General features: G+C 34.2%; 1 protein-coding gene across 4 annotated transcripts in view; it reads left to right on the top strand.

Moving 5' to 3' along the window:
- The first annotated feature begins 2,632 nt into the window (after positions 1–2,632).
- LOC130902207 (pleiotrophin-like) overlaps positions 2,633–26,396 on the top strand; it is a 71,426-nt gene continuing 47,662 nt past the window's right edge. For 2 of the 4 annotated variants that reach the window (XM_057814143.1, XM_057814144.1), the window contains exons 1-2: positions 2,860–3,167; positions 26,113–26,239. In XM_057814143.1, the coding sequence (XP_057670126.1) occupies positions 26,113–26,239 (127 nt within the window). In that variant the 5' untranslated portion in view covers positions 2,860–3,167. Of the gene's footprint in view, positions 3,168–26,112; positions 26,246–26,396 lie in introns of all 4 variants that reach the window. The other 2 variants (XM_057814140.1, XM_057814141.1) reach the window with 2 other exon arrangements.

Raw genomic sequence — 26,396 nt, forward strand, 5'->3', positions numbered from 1 at the left:
AAACAATTTTGATTCAAGTTTCTATAAATCTATTTTGATATTGATAAAATATACCGAGTTTAACAATTGAATCATAGAGGGCAACATGTGACACTGTCTAATTTGTTATACAATAAATTACGTATTTATTAATCAAATAAAATTTTCTCCTCAAATGAAGCCTTTTTAATTTGTTAATTAATGAGTTAAAAATAAACTCAATAAATACTGCTTAATAGTTTTCTGTAAGATGACATTTTGATGGACTTATTACGTTCGCAAATAGTTGTGAAGATGGCGTAGCTAACAGACTTTAGTATTCTATACATTCTAAATAATTCATTTATTCACTATTGTATCTAGTTCATAAACGTTTCTAAATTGAATTTTTATCATTCATTTTGGAAAATATTAGGTTAAATAAATAGAAATAAATCTAGTCAAGGTGATACAACAAATTCGAAGGGTGTAAAAAAAAGGACAGTAGCAGACCTCCACCCGCCAAGTTTCGTTTTTTACCTTACAAATTTCTAATGAAATCATATTGTTTCATTAAGGAAAATATTTTATGGTAGTGTGTTGGAAATCTATCCAATAAGCATCCGAAATAAACGTTAGTTCCTTTCAGGGCAATTTAATCGTAATAACATTAATCCGATTGATTAAAACGCCCTTAGGGTGATTATTTAGGTGGACCCTTTAGTTTTCGCTCTGATAAGCATCCCAGACAAAGTTTCTTACAATTGAGTCACGAACTATAATTTGCGAGACAAAACGAACACCTGATATAATGATTCAATATATAAAATCATTAGTAGATAGTTTGAGAAGAACAATTTGATTGTAAATTTTACATTTTGAAATCTTTTTCAGTAGTTGTTAGATTTTTCACCCATTTCCTAACCAGTAAAAACCATAAATATAGACTTTTTAAAAACTCCATGACTACGAATGTAATGCTTGTTTTTACTCTCTTTCGTTAGAAACCTAAAGAGATTAAGAGTTTTTAACATATCAAAGGTCTTCTTTTTGATGTAGGAAAGGAACATTTACGGTATATAAACATATAAGTATTATTCAAGAAGGCTTGTTTAGCTGGAATTTCAATTACTTTACCAAACACAGTAAAAAAAAGGAAGTTAATACCATTTACGATCATACGCACTCCTTTATACTTAATTAAACCTGTTCATTAGTTGATGAGTTTTTATTGTGTATACATCTTTTTATTCTATACTTGGTCGTTATAACTTGATTCTAATGAATAAATGATTTTTCTTTCAATTAAAATGATTTACTAACGAGATACGACTCGGATATAACCTTACATTTTATTTTAATAGAAAATAAAATGTTTATAAATACATCACGCCTAAAGATGGTTTATATATTGTCCTTATTTACAAAACAAACTGAAAAAAAAGTTACAAAATTGTGAATATACAAATAACAGCAAATAGTGGATAATAAAAAATTGACATTAAGACGAAATGATGAAATTATTACCAGCTGTTCAATAATCTCGGTCGTTCAATAAGAGATGGCGTTGTTAGGTTAGACTTTATAAACATCTGTAGTTCGGTCAATTTAATCATATTCTCGGTTCTCAGAATATTTTAGAAAACTTGGTTGTCGTAGATTAATCAATTTTTACTTTTGGAATATGTAATACCAAAATAAACTCAAGTTTCCTTGTAGTAGATCCTCCCAAAAAGTAAGTTTAGTGGGGGAATTATTGACAACAAATTATCGGACCGCTTTTTATAGATAGCAATCTTATATTTACAAAAGATTGAGGTATCAAATAATACTAGAATTTCTTCGTTCGTTTCCGAACGTTAAAAAAAAACTCCAATCTACTTATTAAAACGATATGGTACCAGCGAAATTATGTTGTGAGTATTTCTTTGAATTAATATTTTCTAATAATTAAATGAAGAATGAAGTTTATCGAATGACCCAGGACCAGACTTTATTCCACTAGGTATTTTTTTTGTCATATTCATAGTACAGTATACTCGGATTGTTCGGGAGGGTCTCAATTTGAGAACCTCATTTAAACTAGAACACATATAGTCCAGTCCTCAACGAAAAAAAATGGAATTTGGAATTAATCTTGTCTAACCCTCTTTATCGAAAATGATATATGCACGAAGTGTGTTCCCTGATTTTTATAAAAACGAAGAAATAAATTTTTCACAAGCTGAATATCGCTTGAACGAATAAAATACAGGGTTGCTACTTAAGTTTTAAGATAGACAAATAAACGGTTTTTACCGAAAAGTCGCTTTTTAATATGTTTAAGAATCTTCTATTTAAACTTTATAGCCTATCAAAAAAAAAAACGTTCTAAAGTGTAATTTCAATTTAATTACGATGACACCCATATTAGGTCATAAATATGTCATCCTGCAAAAAATTAGCTCACCAGTGAAATGGCTAATATTAATTTTGGATTTTTTAACCAATTCACCCAGTATATAGATATTTTTATAAAAAGTGTTTTGCTAAATATGTCGATGTTAACCATCAATTAAAAAAGTTAAATTTCTTTTTTAATTTTAAAAGACCGACCGTTGGAATATTAGTCATAACGATTATTTTTTTTTTGAGTTGTCAGACGTTTTGATTTGTTTCTTATGAATATTGTGTTGACGTATCAGTAACGTGATTGAAGACCTCCATCGTTTCTACTTTATTTTTTTCTTGAAAATATTGTTAAAATGATATTATATATATAAATATGGAGTAATAAATAAATCATCCACACCTGGTAATCGTTAACCGTCAAACTAATGTCCTCAAATAGCGACTTCGGGTGAACGAGAGTGTATCATCACAAACCCACTGCACCTTTCTCATAGTCATAGCACACGGCACGCGTTGCGCCCCCGCCCCTGTGCCATGCCCCCCCGTGTATATAGAGCTACTCGGCAACCGCCGCTCAGCCTGCTCTGATCGATAGTGCCTTCGTTCACTCTCTCTCTGTGACTCTGTAACTTCGCGGTAGCTACAGCGCCACAGCCTCCTCATCGCTGGATACTTAACACAGTACGAGTTAAAGAATACGCGTGTAATATTCGTATTTTTTTGGGTTAAATTGTGCCAGGAAACATCGTTTTTTGTTGCTATTTTTGAAACTAAATCTCGTTTCTAAACAGGCTGTTCGTTGGTGAAGAAGTGTCAAGGTAAGATTTTCATAATTTTTTTTTAAAAATATTTGTTTAATTCTACTCATAAAAAAAATTATATTACTAATAAAAAGACGTAATAATTCCAAATTTGAAATAATAATTGAAAATCTATTTATTTATTTTTAATATATTTTATATAAATAACAATTTTAAATGTATTTTTATAAGATAAATTTCAAATTAATCTCTTCAAAAGCAGACAATATTTCCGTTTTGAAAGTTATAAATAAACATGATAGTGTAGTGTCTTTTTTTACAAAAGTTGAATGTACATTTAATATTTTTGTCGTCCTGTTCCTGTTGAAATAAATTGAAAAGTCATTAAGAATCCTTTTTGTGTATTTTGGTAAGATGGCGGCTAAAGTTGTTAAAGTGCTAATTACCTTTTCAGTCCTGGACGATGAGGTAGTGGGATAAAGGTGAAGGAACTTTTAATTTCCTCCAAAAGGGTTGAGGGATATTCATTATTAGAAGTTAATAATTGTTTGATTAATTACAAGTTAAATCAACAGATAACGATAGAGGGTCTTATATTTTATCAATTACTACAATTTAAATATGAGCAGTAAAATCTTAAATATGACGATTTTGCAGTAATAATAATTTTTTTTATAAATCACTGCCACAATATTGTTTTATTGGGAAGAGAAGCGAATTACTTCACAATGAATATTTTTATATTTGGTAATTAAAGCATGACTTGTATCCTCATAAATCTTAAACTTTCACCATTACAACCATAAATTATAAATGAAGTTTATACTTTGAAATCTATATCTAAAGGAGGAAGGTTAAATAAAGTGGAGGCTCGGGAAAAGAGATTTAGAATGGATCACGGTGATATATATTTCTATTTTAATTAAATAAATCGATCATTTAATATGTCTACAGATTGACAGGTTATGTAATTAGTTGAGGTTATGAATCATGTATAACAAACAATGCAAAATAGTCAAAGTAGAGCGTAATTTCCACTATTTTCCGAACTTAATTAATATTAGTTCGGAATATAAACTTTGCAGACGATTTAGCAACTACGAGGATGGTCCAAAAAGTACCTAACCCAACAAAGAAAACACGAACATTTTGCAAAAAAATATATTTATTTTTCAACTCAAGTTTTATTCTCTTTTTATAATAAGAATCGTCAAGCTCTTCAAAATAGTCATTAACAGCCGATATCATCTCTTCATTGTTGGAAAATCTTTGATCACCGAGCAATTTTTTCAATTCTGGGAACAGAAAATAATCCGAGGGGACTAAATATGGCGAATAGAGTGTATATAGAAGTAGCAATTCAAACTTTAATTCATTAATTTTGGCCATTGCAATAACGGATTCCGATCCGCCATTTAAAATAAATATGAAAGACGCCGCCCGAAAAGCGCAGCGCGAATTCGTCGATTTTTTAAATTCAGGGCCGATCTAGGGAAAACTAATTGATTTTTCTTACTTTATCAGTTCTTTAATAGAATTTTCCGATTTTATACCCGACACTATTGCCAATTTGGTAAGAAAAAACAAATACTACAAAAATATTATTACTAATTTCAAACGACACGCGTCCTGCAGCCGCTAAACGAAGATCGGAGTCGTGTAAATGTGGGATCGGACACGTGTGGGAAAGGTATGAACTACACTGTTCAAACTCAGTATCATTTCACTCTTAAACACTCGTCCGATTGTATGATCGTAGTCGGATCGGAAGGATGCATGATAGGTGTGATCCGGCCTTAACAGAAACATCCGGAAGTGAAACAAGGAGTTTAACAAATGCCGAAGAAACAAAACTGGTTATATGGAAAGGAAGATATAGAGGAAAATCTTTGGGATATAAAAAAAATTAATCAAAAAAATGAAGAATCGCTATAAATCCAAATAGAATAAAATGGTTAATGCAAACTAAAAGGATGTGGAAACATAGATATATAGAAAGGATCATTGAAGAAAAGGGATGGAAAAGAAACAATCGTTGGATGCAGTACAGGGAGGGGCAAAAAACTTAATTTCTGATTTAACACTAATTAGTATTCAGATTAAATGTTGGGCTGCACGTATACGTTTTCGGAATTGTCCAAAAGCTACTTTCACCATATTTCGGAATATGTTCTATCTGGGATCTAGCAGACCAACAAATCTTCTTCTTCCAAATCATCTTTCACCAAAATGATTATCCAATCGATCAGTAACTGTGTGTGGAATGAGTAGGTCAGTCGTCGTGTTGAATGCGACCCCCTTTTGGATGAAAAGGATTTCATCATATAATAGCTGGTTCTCGACGAAATCGAAGAAAACATTTTGTTGTATGGTGATAATTTAGAAGAAGCGGATGAATTTGACATTGAAGGTAACGTTCTTGATATTATATACCTAATGGTGTTGTGGGTTAAGGACTCAAAATAAAACTGTCGAGAGTTTTTTAAAATATCAACGTTCCGATCCTTTATTTCACCTCGAGACTTCAACATTCTAGTTACTTCTGTGCCATATTTGTTGCCGATAAATTCGTAAAACCCAGATTATTTTGAGTTGAGTCCCCAATCCACAAAACCATACGAAATTTCATACTAGGAAGAACAGTAATATCAAGAAAGACATCTTCAAATGGGCTTTTCAAATCTATCGTCAACATATGGCACAGAGGTAGCTATTGAAGATTTGATAAAGTTCAAATAAGGGATCGAAACGTTGACTTTTTGAGAAAACTATTAGACAGCCCACAACACCATTCGAAATTTCACTGTGTATAACGTCGAAATTGGGATACAGAGTGTGAAGACGATGATGAAACTGAAGATGAAGAAGACAAGTATTAAGTAAATTTAGGACTTAAATTCAAAGACAAGACGAAAAATTGAGAGATTTTGGGCCAACGACATTGTAAAACTACAGTTGATCGATGATTTTGAGATATAGGGATGTAAATTTTGATTCTAAACAACGCAAATCTAAAACTTACGAGAGGCCAATTCGGCGTTAATATTCTTATTTATGCTATTTATTTTTAAACGTTTGTAAAAAATTTTGTAATCTATTATTATTATTGTTGTTGAAAGATCATTAAATAAATGAGAAATTAGACGCAATCACTTCTCGGTTGTTATTTTCAAAACTGTTTTGGTGAAATATCTGTGATAACCTCACGCTATTAATAAATATAAAAAAAACAATAACGGGAACATTATAAAAAAATAATACTAACATCGCGGGAAAATATTCAATATTTTTTTTTATAAACAACATATATCTGTAATTTGAATTTTAATTTTTAAAGGATTGGGGTAAAACGAATCATGTAAATTCCATGTTTCTATTTCAAAGGCAGTCAACCGGAAGCATAAACATAAATTTCGAAAGCAGGTAGTATGAATATGAAAATTGTGTCTCTAACTCAGAAAGTACACACAGAAAATTAAAATTAGTCAACTATTCACTAAATTATAGTTCTGCACTTTTTATACTCAGTCGAACTATGAAATAAAAAATAATTCTTAATATAAAAATAAGAAATATTATAGTACGGTAAAATTAGTTTGTGTATTTACAAAAATTCGCATCTAGGTTGAAAATTAATTTAGATTAGGAACTCAATGCTAAAAATTCCCCTGCGAACTTAAAAAACATTTTTTCCAAGATTGAATGTGTTAGAAATGATTTTTTTGCAATTAGATGTAGATTGTAGATAATAAAATTATCTGTAAACAATTTCAAAAACTTTTTTTCCTAAAAACTATCTTTCCCGAAATGTTACGAATCTTCTTTCTTCGATAATAGATGTATCGCCTATTTCTTCTTCAATATCTTCCTCATTCTGGTTCTAGATTGTCACTCCAACTCTTTCGTGGTCGACCTCTATTTTGGGGATATACCTTTTGCTTTTTTTACCAATCTGTCGTCTGTCATTCGAAAGTTTTTAAACACCCAACAAATAAAAACAATACGATCGATTTAGATATTCACATTTTGGCATTATCTGTAACAATTTTGACAAATAATCGTAGTCTATTTGGCTCCATTCAAGATGTTCCAAAGATGTGAAGTAGGACACTGCTTTTTGACTTACCCGTCCAACAACTCAAAGGGGTTAAGGTCAAGTGACTGTGACGGCGAAATAATTAATTTCAGTACGTTCTTATTTTTAAATTTTTTCAAATACTCTTCGTGCAGTTTAGAGGAATGATTGGGATCGATATAATGCTGCTTAGGCGCTACTACATTTTTGTTTTATTCTTGCTTTTCGTCTTTAATATTCTTTCTTAAAAATCTCTTCAGTTTTTACCAGGGCTACAGTCGCCTTTCCTCCACAACATCATCAAACCTCCTCTGAACCGAAAGATATCTTCTTGGTCCAAGATTTTTTCTCTATCTAGTAGCGTTTTCCCCGAGACTAGCCTGAGAATTTTCATCCCAGTGCTCTCCAAGAGAAATTTATGGCTTTGATTTTGACGTATACTTCATTAAAAGTCTGAATGTTTCTTCGTTTCTTATCTTAGGTTTTTGTTTCACCATTCTGATGAGATTCCGCGATACCATAACCGGAAGCCATGCGTGGATCTGTTTAAAAAAAATGGCGGAAGTCATTTATTTGTTTTAGTAGCGTTTTCCCCGAGACTAGCCTGAGAATTTTCATCCCAGTGCTCTCCAAGAGAAATTTCTGGCTTTGATTTTGAGGTATACTTCATTAAAAGTCTGAATGTTTCTTCGTTTCTTATCTTAGGTGTTTGTGTCACCATTCTGATGAGATCCCGCGATACCATAACCGGAAGCCAAGCGTGCATCTGTTTAAAAAAATTGCGGAAGTTATTTATTCGTTTTACTAGCGTTTTCCCCGAGACTAGCCTGAGAATTTTCATCCCAGTGCTCTCCAAGAGAAATTTCTGGCTTTGATTTTGATGTATACTTCATTAAAAGTTTGAATGTTTCTTCGTTTCTTATCTTAGGTGTTTGTGTCACCATTCTGATGAGATCCCGCGATACCATAACCGGAAGCCATGCGTGGATCTGTTTAAAAAAATGGCGGAAGTTACTTATTCGTTTTAGTAGCGTTTTCCCCGAGACTAGCCTGAGAATTTTCATCCCAGTGCTCTCCAAGAGAAATTTCTGGCTTTGATTTTGACGTATACTTCATTAAAAGTCTGAATGTTTCTTCGTTTCTTATCTTAGGTTTTTGTTTCACCATTCTGATGAGATTCCGCGATACCATAACCGGAAGCCATGCGTGGATCTGTTTAACAAAAATGGCGGAAGTCATTTATTTGTTTTAGTAGCGTTTTCCCCGACACTAGCCTGAGAATTTTCATCCCAGTGCTCTCCAAGAGAAAGTTCTGGCTTTGATTTTGATGTATACTTCGTTAAAAGTCTGAATGTTTCTTCGTTTCTTATCTTAGGTGTTTGTTTCACCATTCTGATGAGATCCCGCGATACCATAACCGGAAGCCAAGCGTGCATCTGTTTAAAAAAATTGCGGAAGTTATTTATTCGTTTTACTAGCGTTTTCCCCGAGACTAGCCTGAGAATTTTCATCCCAGTGCTCTCCAAGAGAAATTTCTGGCTTTGATTTTGATGTATACTTCATTAAAAGTTTGAATGTTTCTTCGTTTCTTATCTTAGGTGTTTGTGTCACCATTCTGATGAGATCCCGCGATACCATAACCGGAAGCCATGCGTGGATCTGTTTAAAAAAAATGGCGGAAGTCATTTATTTGTTTTAGTAGCGTTTTCCCCGAGACTAGCCTGAGAATTTTCATCCCAGTGCTCTCCAAGAGAAATTTCTGGCTTTGATGTTGACGTATACTTCATTAAAAGTCTGAATGTTTCTTCGTTTCTTATCTTAGGTGTTTGTGTCACCATTCTGATGAGATCCCGCGATACCATAACCGGAAGCCAAGCGTGCATCTGTTTAAAAAAATTGCGGAAGTTATTTATTCGTTTTACTAGCGTTTTCCCCGAGACTAGCCTGAGAATTTTCATCCCAGTGCTCTCCAAGAGAAATTTCTGGCTTTGATTTTGATGTATACTTCATTAAAAGTTTGAATGTTTCTTCGTTTCTTATCTTAGGTTTTTGTTTCACCATTCTGATGAGATTCCGCGATACCATAACCGGAAGCCATGCGTGGATCTGTTTAAAAAAAATGGCGGAAGTCATTTATTTGTTTTAGTAGCGTTTTCCCCGAGACTAGCCTGAGAATTTTCATCCCAGTGCTCTCCAAGAGAAAGTTCTGGCTTTGATTTTGACGTATACTTCATTAAAAGTCTGAATGTTTCTTCGTTTCTTATCTTAGGTGTTTGTTTCACCATTCTGATGAGATCCCGCGATACCATAACCGGAAGCCATGCGTGGATCTGTTTAAAAAAAATGGCGGAAGTCATTTATTTGTTTTAGTAGCGTTTTCCCCGAGACTAGCCTGAGAATTTTCATCCCAGTGCTCTCCAAGAGAAAGTTCTGGCTTTGATTTTGATGTATACTTCGTTAAAAGTCTGAATGTTTCTTCGTTTCTTATCTTAGGTGTTTGTTTCACCATTCTGATGAGATCCCGCGATACCATAACCGGAAGCCATGCGTGGATCTGTTTAAAAAAATGGCGGAAGTTATTTATTCGTTTTAGTAGCGTTTTCCCCGAGACTAGCCTGAGAATTTTCATCCCAGTGCTCTCCAAGAGAAATTTCTGGCTTTGATTTTGACGTATACTTCATTAAAAGTCTGAATGTTTCTTCGTTTCTTATCTTAGGTTTTTGTTTCACCATTCTGATGAGATTCCGCGATACCATAACCGGAAGCCATGCGTGGATCTGTTTAAAAAAAATGGCGGAAGTCATTTATTTGTTTTAGTAGCGTTTTCCCCGACACTAGCCTGAGAATTTTCATCCCAGTGCTCTCCAAGAGAAAGTTCTGGCTTTGATTTTGATGTATACTTCGTTAAAAGTCTGAATGTTTCTTCGTTTCTTATCTTAGGTGTTTGTGTCACCATTCTGATGAGATCCCGCGATACCATAACCGGAAGCCATGCGTGGATCTGTTTAAAAAAATGGCGGAAGTTATTTATTCGTTTTAGTAGCGTTTTCCCCGAGACTAGCCTGAGAATTTTCATCCCAGTGCTCTCCAAGAGAAATTTCTGGCTTTGATTTTGACGTATACTTCATTAAAAGTCTGAATGTTTCTTCGTTTCTTATCTTAGGTGTTTGTGTCACCATTCTGATGAGATCCCGCGATACCATAACCGGAAGCCATGCGTGGATCTGTTTAAAAAAATGGCGGAAGTTATTTATTCGTTTTAGTAGCGTTTTCCCTGAGACTAGCCTGAGAATTTTCATCCCAGTGCTCTCCAAGAGAAATTTCTGGCTTTGATTTTGATGTATACTTCGTTAAAAGTCTGAATGTTTCTTCGTTTCTTATCTTAGGTGTTTGTTTCACCATTCTGATGAGATCCCGCGATACCATAACCGGAAGCCAAGCGTGCATCTGTTTAAAAAAATGGCGGTAGTTATTTATTCGTTTTGTTTTGTATATTATTCGAGCCATTTGATAATTTCACTCGGATTGGGGTTGAGTTGCTTGCGGCGATTCCCAGAAATAATCTCGAATATTTGTCCTGAACAAAACAAACAGCAATCGTCATCTCTTCGTACGTCCCGTTATCGTAGACGATATGATGATGTTCGTTTGTTATTTCCGATTGGTTGCACTACCCTCATTCCTTGTTTACTGATAGCGTCGAATACATAAACGTGCTACAAAAAAATTTGAAAGGGTATTTGTTTCTGTGAGTGGTAAATCCGCTAATTAAATTCCGCCGTACAAATACAGAATAGTATATTGAAATACAAGTAACAGAAGGCTTTTCATTCCAGAAAGAGTTTCAAACGCCGAAGGAACGAATGCTAGAATGGTGTTTTATACTATTTTATCCGTTTAGAATTGTATTTACGTTATTTATTTATAAAAAAAAAATGTTAAAATTATACATTAGGGAAATTACACCGTTATGTATCTCGTGAAATGGTAGCACTGATTCACGTTTGACAGTTGATTTTGGAAACATTATTTGCATTTAAAATTGTGCTTGAGTCAAAAAAACTCATCCTGTAAGCAGGATGTCGATTGAATTTACACTATCAGAATTGCGGGACGTGGCTTTTATCTCTGGTCAAAAACAATTTACGTCTTTAGACAGTGGCACATAATAATTTCAATATATTAAAACATCCAGTCATTTTAAGATTATTTCTCTCCAAGACATTTCTTCAGTGTATGTTTTGTCCATATTTCAAGACTACATTTACTGTCTAAAAACTCATAATTTATTGTAAATAATATTTTAAAATTGGTATAACCTCACATATGACTGAATAATGCATCGTCCAGTCAGCTGTCAAATTAAAACTGATATTCAAGAGTACCAACCTACTACAGGAAATTACCAACAACCTAACCTAACCTTCTCGAATTGAGAAACAGAATTATAGTTAACAGAATGAATCTAGAAATGCTTGGGAACAGTGTAGATGAATGGTCTTCACATTATACACATTGTAGGATTTTATGTAAAACCGTTTTGTTTGAAATGTCAGTTGTAACGTTAAGTTAAATGTCATGAAGGATATAGAACAATAAATCACTCGGTATTTTAAAGGTTTTGGGTAGTAAATCTTCTATATGAGACTTTCCAGATGTTTGAACACTATTATTTGACACCCTCTATACGAAATTCGATATCCTTTACATTATTTCGTACGTCCTAGCATCATCGAATATCAAATATAACGCAATATCGAACTCTGCTTGCTTGTCTTCATTGTGTGGCGTTTTTGAATGTTTCTCCACATCCGGTTTTCGGTATAATATATGAAAGAATTGTATAAAAAAGAAAACGATCGATGATTTTTTTTATTGCTAACAGTTCCCGAGACTCAATGGATTGTTAACACATCTCTCTTCGCTATTTTCCAAGAAAATCTTTTAAAGAAAATCTTAAAGTAGGGTAAGGTAATTTCAATTCTCGGACAGGATATTTCGGATTCTTGAGACATACCTCGAGACGTAACACCTTTCAGCACTACATCGATTTAAAAAAAAAATGATGAATGTACACTCGAGAATAAAAAAATTGACCCAAATCGCGGTCAAAAAATCTGTACCTTTCATTCTATTTGTGATTTTTATGGTTTTATTGAATTATTTTTGTTATAAAGAGAAAATATCAAACGAAAAGGAACGAAAAATGATTATAATTAACAATTAATTCGTCTAAATAATAATTCATTCGATATTAACCTATCATTATTTATCCCCTAGCTCTAACAACAGCTTCCAATCTCTTTTTAAACGCCGTTTTAAAGTCTGATGCAGGAATTCGAGCACGAACTTTTCTCTATAGGATTTAAGTCTGGACTAGGCGCTGGCCAACCCATAGCGGCAATTTTGACGAACGTATGTGGACTAGCATGAATGAAAAATCAACTCGGAGTTTGCTTCCGATTGAAGTGGTCGAAATCCAATCCCCAGTTCGTCAGCAATATTGAAAACTAACAATCCAATATACTGGGATGTAGCCTTTATGACTAAAAATTGAAACAATCTCAATTCTTCTCGGAAAGAAACTATTACATAAGGAATACTGAATACCAAACTGGAGAGATGTACAGAGGGAGAAATGATTGATCAGAAAGAACTGCAAGTACCGGGTCAGCAGTCGAATTGCCACTTTTTTTAGAAGACAAACCCTTAGCCATTCGTCGTGACATACCCTGATAAGTAATTGGACGTGGAAGCTTATTTATTTGGCCACCCAGATATCCAGAACTAACTTTATTTGTGGAGCCGAATAAAAGATTACCCACGACAAGATATGATGTGATTGAAAGAAGACGCCAAGCAATACGAAGTATTTTAATGGCAGAAATTGAAACTTTTATGGAAAGGATGTATATTAGGATAGAACTACTTAAAATTCATATTAAACAATAAAAAAAATAACGGATGGATAGTGCACTTCAGATTTTGATAAGCTATAATAAAGATGGGATAAAATTTGACTTATGACTACCCAGAAACCAAACGGCACTCAGTGTAATGAAGGCACACATCGTCCTTAACGAATGTTATATATAATGACCTCCTGAAAATTCATTTGTAACGTTTTTTTAGGACAAAAACGGGATTTTCAGACAACGCTCCTAGCAACTTTCATCTCTTCTTATATATCTTTAATTGGTGGTCAACACTTTAACTGTGATGATGAGCTGTATGGACAGTTGTAGATTTTGGTACAATAAATATTTTTTCTGCGTATGTACACGTTTTTTTGTTATAACCAAACCGATATTCCAATATCAATTGCAGAAGACAGTTACTTATGCGAGAAAGAATCAATATTTCATAAAAACGCATCGTCAGTCCACGTGGACTCATCATCTCCACTGTTCACGTATGAAAACATCGAATCGTAAATATAAATGCATTTTTATTAGCCGGAGCCGCATATACACAATTTCTTCGAAATATTTTTGCTGGAAAGTCTACGATAAGCATTGATGTGGCTTGGTGAGATTAATTTAATTCATAAATTCCTTTAAATAAATAGAAATACGGCGTTCTTTAGACCATGGGTATCTACGCTCATGGTAGATGAAACAAAATTGTCGGAAAGGGTTTTTATAATCTGCAATTGATACTGAACGAACTATATTTTGTGGACATACCTCGTATTCTGTAAATAATGATTTTTTTTTATTTGTTTGCAACCTGTTAACATATATCATATACGTTCAATAGTCGACGAACATTAGCGAAATTCCTCAATTTAGTTATTTACAAAAACTGTTTAGGAATCTTATGAAACATACCCTTCTCTTGTCCCTCTTGTATCCGTTCGCTCCGATTAACTTCTAAAGCTCGAAAGATAGAACATGAAAGAGAATGCGATTTAGGGAATTTCAAATCATCCATACAGACACTATTGTACTCAAAATAAATCATCTAAATTTTCCGTATACACAAATGAAAATTTCCACTTTATACAATTTACTACCCGTACACTTCTGTTTGATGCTTTTTTTTATGTTTTAGCGTTTATTTATTTTTCATATTATCTCCAGACAGAACAAATACAAAAGGGATATAATTGGAATAGAAATTCCACGACAATCGGGTTGAGATCGGGCGACTGTGACGATCAAATCATTACATTAAATACAGCTGCGAAGAATGTTTGGTATAGTTATAATGCTGGACGATAAATTTCCTGCTATTCGTCCTTAATATTTTTTATAACCTTCTTTCTTCAAAATCCCTTCAATTTGTACCAGATCTTCAGTCGCCTTTCTCCAAACCATCACCAAGCGGCAGTCGTATTTCACAATCCGTACAAACACTTTTCTTTTAGATCCAAAAACCTCAAACTTTAATTCGTCATTCCAAAAGACTCTTCATGAGTCCAATTTTTATGCTCTTTACCCTCCTGCAATCTCTTAATCTTATTTTGACGTCTTGAACGTCGTCCTTCCAAAAACACCAGCTTTCCTGAACGTTTTCTGTCGCGAAAGCTCCTGATGGAAGGTGGATGTTATACTCCACGGTATGTCGAGGGAATCAACTGCAGGACGATTATATGAATTGTTAGATTACATATGGAGAGAGGAAAAGATATCAGAAGTACTAAAAAATGAACGCCTGGTTAGTAAAGCGAAATATATTTTAGAGAAAAACGAATTTGGCAAAATAGTTGCAAAACGCAGGGTATACAAGCAAAGGAGAAACTGAATAATTTCCAATCAATAAAGGAGTAAAACTATCTGGACGCTGTTCAATCTACTGCTAGATAAAATATCACAAAACATAACCCAATAAGAGGTAAAGTAAATTCCGGAACACAAATTTAGTCTTGCCACTTACCGATCGCGGCGCTAGTGTAATAAAAATGTGTCATTACTGTCAAGTGTCAATGTCAATTGTCAAGATGAATAAACATTTCTTTCAAACGCTTTCCTAATGGGAAAGAATTTTGTAAAATTCAATGCTCAACATTAAATTACCACTTACAAATTTCAATAGTAGATATTGTTATAAACTTAATTGAACCGCGCGCGAAGATTAGTTCTGCCACGTATCATCGAGGGCACTGGCATCGAAATTCCGACATGTTGTTCCACAGAATAACAACTAAATTTTCGTTTCTTGTTAGGGTATGTTTTGTGGGTAGTATTAGGAAATATAAATAAAAGAAACTTAGAAACAGCTTGGATCAAATGATAGAATACACAGACGACGTAATCCTAATTACAAAAAAGTATCTCGAAGAATTTTAGATTAAGAATAAATAAAAATTATGAGGTACCGTAAGCAGTTGAAAAAAAAAGAAGAAGAAAAATAATAAGAGATTATGAATTTGAATAAGTAGAATACTCCAAATATCTAGGAGTAACAATAATGGAGAAAGAATATTACAGATAAGGAAGCAACTAATAGAAAATACTGGCAATTTTTAATTGAGTTCCAGCAACTAAATTTCAATGTAGTAATAGTCAGAACATTAGGAAATGATTTATTTCTTCAATTTCTCGCTTCTTAGACCTTTTTTATATAGATAAATTCTCACATTATCTTGATTTTAGGTTTCCTTTAATTGAAATTTCATTTAAAAACAGATAAAATCTTGGAGTTTCAATCTACTTCGGTCTTTATCAAAATATGAAACGATTTATATGTACTTTGTCCTTAGTATGTACAGAACACAAATTTAGTTTTGCCACTTACCAATCGCGGCGCTAGTGTAATAAAAATGTGTAAGTACTGTCAAGTGTCAATGTCAATTGTCAAGATGAATAAACATTTTTCCAAACGCTTTTTTAATGCTAAATAATTTTGTTAAAAACAATGCTAAACATCAAATTACCGCTTGCTTGAAAAAAATTTTCCCGAAAGTGATTTTACAAATTTCAATAGTGTTATAAACTTCCGCCAATAACAACTAAATTTGCGTTTCTTTTTAGGGTATTTTTTGTGGGTAGTACTAAGAAATATAAACAGAAGAAACTTAAGAAACAGCGTGGATTTTAGGTTTCCTTTAATTGAAATTTCGTTTAAAAAGAGATTAAATCTTGAAATTTCGGTCTTTATAAAAATATGAAACGATTTTGTATATGTACACTGTCCTTAGTATGTACAGAATGAAGTTTGTTCTTCGTGAAGGCATATAATTTAACTAAGTAATAAATTTTTCGTGATAGTGGACAAAAAAATCCACTCTAACTAGAAGAAATATTCGTATTCTTTAAAATAACCTCACACTTCAGCTATTTAAAAATAATTAATTACTAGCCACCTCACCCCTTCCGTGTTGGTAATTAAATGATAAAGTAATTAATTATTGATGATCGAATCGGAATTTAATTACAATTTGATTAAATTTTGTAATCAATCAATGCGTGTCGGTGTGGAATATTTTGAGAGGAAAATAATTGTTGTTGAAAATGTGACATTACGGTCCAAAACATTTGGAAATTATATACGAGAGTCGTCAAAAAAGTTTGGACCAGAAGCGCATCAGAATGAATATTTTCGAGTCTCCGTTGATACAGTTTCAGTGGTTTTGCGTCGATTTATAATTATAGATGAACTCTAGATCTGCTACAACACACAACAGGCAGTTTCATCATCGGTAAAAGTGATTAATTGTGATAGTAAATGGGATTGTGTCAATTCGACTATGGTTAACAACATAAAACGGTAACGGTAAAGTATTACGCTTTATTGTTCAATAAGATAACGGGAAAAAATGCAAAGAAGTCACTGCATTTGAAAGTTTTTCCATCAGGACAACACTTCAATGATCAATATGGTTGCCATTCACAAATTGATTGACCATCCATCGTATTTACCAGATCCCGCCCTCAGCTACTTTTCATTTGAATTAAATTGAGAATATAAATATTAAATCTGGTAAATAAACACCTAAAATAAAAAAAAATGGACTTAATCACACTGGAATATGCATAATATGCATGTATTATTTAAAATCTCGATAAAACATTCCAAAATTTATTATGGAGCTTCCTTTATTACATCCAACCACTGTTTTACACCCTAGCATCCATCAGGACACAGATAGTGCATGATGGGAAGCTTGGGGCTGTTACCACATAGAGACACTATTCGGTGGTGATGTGTATAGTCCGGGAGTTAATCAACAAAGTTGATGATGAAGAAATAATTACTTCAATTAATTACTTATGACTGAGAATTTTTAGATGATAGTTATCGTGTTATTATGTATAAAAAATAACATCACTTCATCATCCATCACTGGGTGGTGAAGGCTGAAGCAAAAGTCATCAAATGAATCATCAACATACACGGAGCTGACGATTTTTCTTTGTACAAAGCAGCATCTTTATTATAATGAGACTTTTTCAAAAGTAAATATGTTTGACTTTCTATTAGAAGTATTTAAATAATAATTATTTTACTACGAGGTAGACAACCCTAAACGACAAGCTGCAGTGATTGCCTGTATGTTCGCTACCACCGAATTCCCGGACGTATGTACTTGTGCGGGTAGTTATTTTCCCCTTTACTAATTTCAAGTATATTTTGGACAGGATATGAACTTTCAAGTGTCGCTGACCCCTGGACTATTAGTAGCTGCAGATATTATGAGAATAAGCTCGTGGACTATATAATGAAAAGTTATATTGAATCTGAACTAAGAACGGTTTAAATCCACCCTTGTAAAGGGATTTTTAACGCATTAGCCCTAACCATGTTGATCCAACTGATTTATAAATGATGGTGATGATGGGCATTATAGTATTTACGAGAAAGAATTGTTGATTATTTTGAGGACGGCCTATTTTCGACGCTTTTCGCCCCTGGTGATAAATTCATATAATGTACAATACGTACAAGGTGTCTAATTTAAATCCGGTTCCATCCACCCTGTCTACAGATAAAAAGGAATTTAATGACCTCACTTTGGAGGCTTTCCCAATTTTACATATCCAATCTATTAGATAGATGGTGGAATTATGAAATATTTGATGTCGCGACGCACAACTCATCCAAGCGGAAATGTATTTATTAACTGTCTGGAAAAGCTGTGACGATGAGAATTCGATTTTCTGAAAAAGCATAGCTGTCGTTGATTCCATGAAAAATTACCCGATAAAGTTTACGTATTGAGGCTATTTTTTACTAATTTTCATGGCGGCGCCACATCGAATTAGATAAAACTACTATCAACATATTTATCTTGAATAAAAAACTTTTTAATTCTCTATACGCCGTTCTTCAAAGGAGAAAACAACTACTTTCCTGGCTAATGACTAATTCAATGACTCGCAATTGCAAGGAAACATTTGTAACTACTGACTAGTTTTGACGTTATTACGTCTCATCAGAGTGGTTTAACAAACCTCGTTCGGACTTGAGACCCGTACTGAAGGCAACGACAAAAAGCATCATGTAGTTGAACATTTCCCAGCGAACGCTAACTGGCGCCATCCTCACTTCCAACTGCGAACCATTGGTCAGGTAGAAATCTAGCGTTATATGCGATACTATAGATTCCGATGGTAAATGAGGTGTGTACAATTTTTCAAACTAAACGATTCCTACTATTCAAGCTGTGAAATAATTTCGAAAATATATTTTGCCGTTATTCAAACGAGCAAACAACTACTTTCCTGGCTTATACCTCGACGAATATTGAATTGCATCCCATCTGAAGAGCGTGATGTCAATTTGTCGATATGAACATCTCCAATGGCTCGCTGTTGCAAAGAGGGGTTTGTAACCACTAGTTTCGACGTTATTACGTCTCATCAGAGTGGTTTAACAACCCTCGTTCGGGCTTGACACCCCCCGAACGTTGTAATCTCTGTCGCAAAGAGTGGTTCTGTTTCGAAAAAAGAAATATATGTCAAATTTAACTATTTCTGAAAATATATATTGATATATAGTGAAAAAAAGATCATAAGTGTCACTATCGGCTTTTTGTAATTGTGAGACCCCAACAGGGCTTACAGTCTTTTTCTGGACTATCAGTAGATGGCTAGTAAACATTTTTTATCGCTTTATATTCAAAAACTCCCCGCAGATTGTTGAAAAAATGTGCTACGGTCCCTACGCGTGTTTAATCCGACACTGCTCACCAAACGATACTGTAACAACAAGATGGTTCACTCTGTATAATACACATGATGGATAAGTGTTTTTAAATCTGGGAAGTGGATGAGAGACGAGGATGAAAATTTCCAGATCTTATCGTTTCTCAGGAATTATACTTTGCGTTATTGTCCTGATTCGTATCCTAAAAATAAGAACATCAATTTTCAATCCATCTTTGTAAGCAAAAATGAAAAACACCTCTCTAAACGCGAAAATATTCAATCGTGTAAAACAATTAGAGATATTCAAAATAACAAGTTACCAAATGAAAGTTCTTTCTGTGTACAAAATATCATAGATTAAATTGTTTATTTTCCTGGCTTGTTTCATGGGAATTCCAAGAGTGAAAAAGACATATTTTTCTTCCTAATAAAGTTACAGAGTTTAATATTCTCAGAACGAACTCTTTGCAGCTATCTTCAGCTAAATGTTCCACCAAATTGGTAAAGTTTACACAGATTTTCACTTTTTCGCGCGGTTTGTCTTTGACTCTTTCAAAACACATTCCTCCAGAGTTAATTGGACGAGATAGCGGAGATGGTATTTCAAATATCCTAGAAAAGACTTATATAAAGTAATTGCCACATAAAGGGCGAGGGAAAGTCGAAATTAAATAAGATTAATAGTGTAAATAAGATTCCTAACTAGATTATTGTAAATTTAGAAAATTACTATTGTAATTATTCCCAATAATTGAAAATGCATATTTCTTCATTCCTATTTTCATATTTGAGATATTTGAGAATGTCTTAAGTTTATTTTCGGTTTTTAAAAACGACAATTTGATCGAAAATATGTCTATTTAAACGTCATATTGAAATTATCACAAAAAAGCAAATGTACTCAAACTTATTCAAAAATTTCCCCATTAAAACTACTCCTGTCGAAAACCAATTCCAGAGTATGCATATTTTTAGTTTTTTTTATACTCTCAATAGTATTCAATGCCTACTGCATTAGAAAAAGCCTCCAAAGTTATTGCTTTGATCAAAAATGGACTTGGTCATCGAGCTGTTGCTAGATAATTGGTTATGACCCACGCAGCGTTTCGAAGAAAGTTCCAGCGTTATGAGACGACCTGGAACAGACAGAAGGCGATTTACAACTTCTCGTGATGACCGTTTTATTGTGGCAACAACGACAGCTCCGTGAGCTGCGCGGTATGACTATTAGTCAGTGAACAATAAGACGAAGACTGTCCTGACCCCCAAAACACCTGCAAAACTTACTCCAGCTCATCGGCAAGCACAGGATCGTCTGAAATGGACGTTGAAACAATGAGGTTCTGTTCTGTTCCGAAGAAGGAGAGTGTATCGAAGACCAAGAGAGCGATTTGCAGATTTTTTGAAGAGCGGAGTGCTTAAGGAGATGGTTCCTGCATAATCGGGGAGTGCAATTTCTATAGAAGCACCAACCGACTCTGTGTTCATTCGTAGAAGCGACCGAGTTCACTAAATAAAAGGTTTAACGGATGTTGTATCGAGAAGATTTTAGCAATGCATGTGCTACCTTCCATTAGAGACGAATTTACCTCTATACATGATAATGCAAGGCCACACATCGCCATAATCGTGCAAGATTTACATTGCAGAAGACGGTTTTCGGATTATAGAGTGGCCAGCATACAATCCTGATCTAAATCCGATAGAATATTTTTCAGTTTTGTCTTTCTCAGCATATTTCTGTTGATCTGATGAATAATTTGAAAAAAGTTCACTTTTGGTTATCACATTTGATTTCTATTGATAGAAGAAGATAGTATATAGAAAATTGTAGATTGAGTCACGTGATGGAAGACTTCCACCAATCCAATGTCGTTGCTATAGTAATGATGAACTGCATCCATAATAATTTGGTTACCAGGACATCCGATGACAACAACGTATTTCACTTTCCGTTCTAGGCCGAAAAAGCTATACTTTCTTAAAGAAAAAGCGTCCGGAAAATAGATACTTTCCGGACGGTTGCCGAAAAGATATTTTCCTCTTGTCATTGGTGAAATGTATTCCACTTTTCCAATATAATCAAAACTTATGTAAACGATTGCCTTGTTATACATTCACAAAGTTTGTCTCTCGGAGAAAAAAAAAAGATTTTTCTAAAAGTATAGAAACTTGAAAATTCTGAATATTTCGTGGAATATCTGCACCCTTGTTGGAATATAAATCAATGTGTGAAATTTGAATCTAAAATGTTTTCTACTTTTCGGTGTAATGTAATTCAGGTGGAAAGTTTCGTCTGATGTATGAATTGTTTTAAAACAGCGTATCCTACAAAAGTAACGAAATTCCGAGAAATAATAAACGTTATTCTTGAGGTGATGTTTTTCAAAGGATCTTTTCCAAATATTTTCCAGAAAAAATACGAATTCTAAATAACAATTCCTTTTTTTGGTATTTCCACCACTGACTTTCAAAATAATTTTTATTGACTTGTTGAGGTAGAATCCAGATGATTAGAGCTAGATCATCAGAAACCAACAGTAGTCAGACATCGTAGTCCATAAACTGTAGTAGGATTTAATGTTCACTACATTTTCAAAAACATAATGGATCTGAAAACGATGTAGGGTTCAAATTTTCAAATGATATACATTTTGCAATTCACCGCACGTTTTTAGCTCTCATAATAGAGCTAAGATATAAATTTTCTTTTTGCAACGCACCAATCGCTTGCTTACGTCACCAGCGCCGTTCAAGTTCCGTCCGGCAAGCTACTGCAGCATCCACGCCACGTTGTTTTGTTTTACAAAATCGACGTCGAATTGTTTGCAAAGTAAATGTAAGATATTTTTTAAATTTGAACACTTGACATATCCAGCTGGGATGGGCAAACCCACCAATGGGCCCAGAACCCTTGGTGTGGCCAAAAGCGCTGTCATCACATCTCTCAACAGTCTTCTCGCAAGGCAAGCTCGGATGTACAACTGCTCCAGCTAAACATTCGTGAAATCAGACTAGTGACCAGACACTGCCATATAAGACGTCATCTCCACACCATGGACATCACGGATGATCCAGAATGCCGTTGGTGTATAAAGGAGGAGGAGGAAACTGCAGACCACGTTATCTGTGAGTGTCCTACACTCAAACGGGCGCGGTTTAAACCCCACAACCTGCCTAACGATATAAAAGTGTTCAAGCCGAAACGCCAGATCGGTTTCTCAAAGGACTTTGGTAACGTCAAGTGTGGCACGACGGGTCTATCTGAAGGCGTATGTGCTCAACGTCCTCAACTATGAATTATGAACATGTGGTAACACAAAATGAAGAGGTTCATGAATATAAAATCTTGTTTTTGCCTCATGAAAATGTCATTATATCGATCCGTCTGTTCATCTGGTTTGTCCCGCGGAATTTAACATTAATAAAATCGTTATTTGTGGTAAAATGAGTAGCCATTCAAAAGGAATCTAATCGGGGCAAGAACCCCGGAAAAAACCCTCCATTTTTATCAACGAATCAACTCTTCGTCATGGAAATAGCATTGTCACCAGTAGCATTTGACAAACGGGCCGACTTCTCTCCTACACAATCGGCGCTGATGACGTAATACCTATCTAGAACGTATCTCGGACGGTATAAAATTTATCCAGATTTCTAAGGTTTGTAAGTTTGTTAATATTAATCCTATATACTTGAAATAAACACCATTATTCTTGTAAAATTAGGTTGTACTTATTTTCGTTGAAATGAAATATACTTTTTCAAATTTCCCAAGCCCATTAAAAGATTTTTTTCGGTTATTTTCATTCTAGTACTAATATATTTTAGAAAATCATCACTTAACAAAAAATTGGCGTCACATCTATTGCGGATGTTAGCCGCCTGTTAGGGCTTTGTGGATTCATATTTTGCGGTCAATTACTCCGCTTTGAGTTTCCTTGGTTTACTTTCCACTCTTTTACAGTTTCTTGCCCGCTTCCCTCATTATCCCGTTCTACTCCTTTCTACCATCCACGACTTGTCACCAATTGCAATATCCTGCATTACTTGTTATTTCCAGCGTGCTTTAGATCGACCTCTTCGCAGTTTTATAGCTAGTTTCCACTCTGTTACTTCCTGATCGTTTCTTAGTATATGTTTAAACCATTTAAGCATTTGGAACTTTAAAACTGGCACTACATCACATCGTTCCACCTCGATCTTAATCTCGTATTCATTAGGAATCCATAATCGGTCTTGACAGGTTCCAATATTTTTAGATTTTCTTCGTTTTTCTTCGACAGACACATGGTTTCGGCTCCATATGTAATGACTAGTCCAATTCCTTTTCTGTATATTTTCAACTATGTGTTCGTACTCAACTTTTCACTCCTCGAAAACTTCACATACCTTCAGTACGCTCTGAAATCTGAAATCTTTTATTCTTTGAAATTGGAATCCTCTCAGAATGATCTTGAGTTACATATTGTAGATTACATTCGCACTAACACTAACAATCATCGACGTTTCAACAATTTCCTTGAAGAATTAAAGCTCAAAGATACAACCACGTTTGAATACAGCAGCCAACAATTTAACAATCGTAAATAACGTTGCAGTCTCCATACACAGTATCTAACTCATCTTTTTAATTCTGTTGGCGTATTGCCTTTCAAAAACAAATATTTAATGGCATTTACATGATTGCCAAGCGTCCATTGTATTTCCCAACTTATGTTGTACGTAGACTTTTAGGTTGAGGTCGGAAAACTTTTATAGAACCCTCGTATAAAATGAAAATATCAAAAAATTCGTAAGTTTTATATACAAATAATGGGTTTAATGTCGGAGCAAATTGCCGATAACCCTTCTTTATTAAAAAAATATATAAAGGGATGATAAAGGGAGGTTTCATAATAATGACATTGTTAATCGCCTCGCTTGGTATTATTAGTGACGGAAAAATCTAAAATGGACGAAGAGGATTCCCAATTTTCCGACAAAATATTATTTAACGTACCCGTTTTTATCACAAGAAGAGATATTAAGATTTTCTTCCAATTATATTTGAAATTATTAAAATTTTATAATAAACAACCATACAAAATTTAATTCTCGATTCAAATTATCTTACGAGGTTTGTCCCAAAAGTAACCAGCCTACTTCCACAAGAGATCTAATAACCAGTAAGTCTTGTATGTGCTGTATGATGATGGTCATTATTATTTTGAGGAAATATTCCGAAAATAGTGGATTGTTTCCACCATATTCATTGCTAATTACATACATATTTTCCATCCAACAACGTCTCCTTCATTTAGTCTTCTTGTTGATAATAAGGCGATTCATAATGATGAAAATGACACATTCTTAATCGGCTATTCGGTAGTACCCAACTTAATGTGCGTACGCTAATTACTTCCAGATATATCAACAGTTCTTCTAATATTGAGAAGATATATTCAAGAGGATCTACCACATGTGTTAAAAAATGTTCCAGCCATGGACAATAGACTGATCTGTCTTGGTCTCGAAATATAATCGGTCTGGTTCGAAGGGAGATGCTTTATATCAACTAGATGAAGGATTGCTATAGCGTTTTTGGAGCTGATGTTGAGATTAAAGTATAATGAAAAGTTGTGCTTCAATCTTGGCAAAACTAGCAATTAGAGATGAATACAGGAAAAAGCGAAAAGACCGAAAAAATTCGTGAAGACATTGTTTTGTTCTATCAAGATTGTACTGGATTCAATGATGACCCGAGAGGTCACACCTTAACTGAAGAAAACACAGCAATAATTAATAAAATATGAAGAGAAACAGCTACTATGAAATTTCCTTATATAAAACTAGAAGGACTATATAATTGGTCAGATATAGGTACGTCGTTTGAAGATTTGACTAATTTCTACCTAATGCATGATAGTCATCATTAGCGCAGAGTAGACGATGACGGTTCATAGTTCATTGGTATTGAAGCCGTTGAGCATATATGCCTTCAGATAAGCCCGTCGTGTCCCACAAAGTCCGATATCCTTTGAGAAACCGATCAGGCGCTTTGTCTTGAACCCTTTGATGTTTTGAAGGAAAGTTGTGGGGCTTAAACCGCTCCCGTGTGAGTGCAGGGTACTCAAAGAAAACGTGGTCCGCAGGTTAGTCTTCCTTCGTGCACCAGCGATATTCCGGATCATCCGTGATGTCCACGTTGTGAAGGTGACGTCTTAGATGGCCGTTATCGGTTATTGTCTGATTTCGCGCCTATTTAGCTGGAGCAGTTGATTGGTGAAAGATCAACGGGATCTATCTGTATAGGTATTGGCTTGTCCATCTATTTCTGTTGAGCCCGCCTTGCAAGAGGCGTGATGACAGCACTTTTGGCCACACCAAGATTGGGTTTTGGGCCTATTGGTGAGATCGCCGATCCCAGTGGCGAGTGAGTCGGCTTCGTCGTTGCCTTGTCAATGAATCAACATTGTTGACATAAAATCTCATTTTTAATAAAGCAGTTTTCGAAAGTTAGTTTTTTTTTTCATTACCAATACTTAGGATATTGTTGGTACCTTGCTATTATCAAATATAATCTGTCGATTGATGATGCTGATTCTGATCCAAACCTCTGGCTTGTGTTAAAGCATTAAACAAAGATGACTTGGTGTCTTGGTATCTAAAGTCATCCTCAGCGACTAATACCAATGGGAAAGGTGTTAATTTCTAAGCAAGATATTGTTTCATATCGCCAATTACATCTTTCGAAATGCATATCCGTTAAAATAAAAAGTAAGGTATTGATTTGATTAAGATGGTTTAGAAGATTCACCAGTATGACATTTATTTATTTCTTTTTCTATTCCAGATGAAGTGGTTGGCTCTTTGCGTGTTAGCTATAGTAGTTATAAGTTTGGCTGGAGCTGATGGAGAAGTTTGGGAGGAAGATGATCACGAAGTACTTATCAGAAGCGAAAGGGGAGCAAAGACTCGCGGTAAGCGTAAGTTACTTTCGTTTTTTTTTCTTTTATTAGTTATTTTATTATTTAGTTTAGTTTTTTCAACTTACATTAATTCTGGGATTATATAATTATTAAAAATTTATTTTTTATGCGAAAACGGTCGAAATATATGGTGAACAAACATAACCTC

Source organism: Diorhabda carinulata, chromosome X, assembly GCF_026250575.1.
Source record: "Diorhabda carinulata isolate Delta chromosome X, icDioCari1.1, whole genome shotgun sequence".
NCBI lineage: Eukaryota > Metazoa > Arthropoda > Insecta > Coleoptera > Chrysomelidae > Diorhabda > Diorhabda carinulata.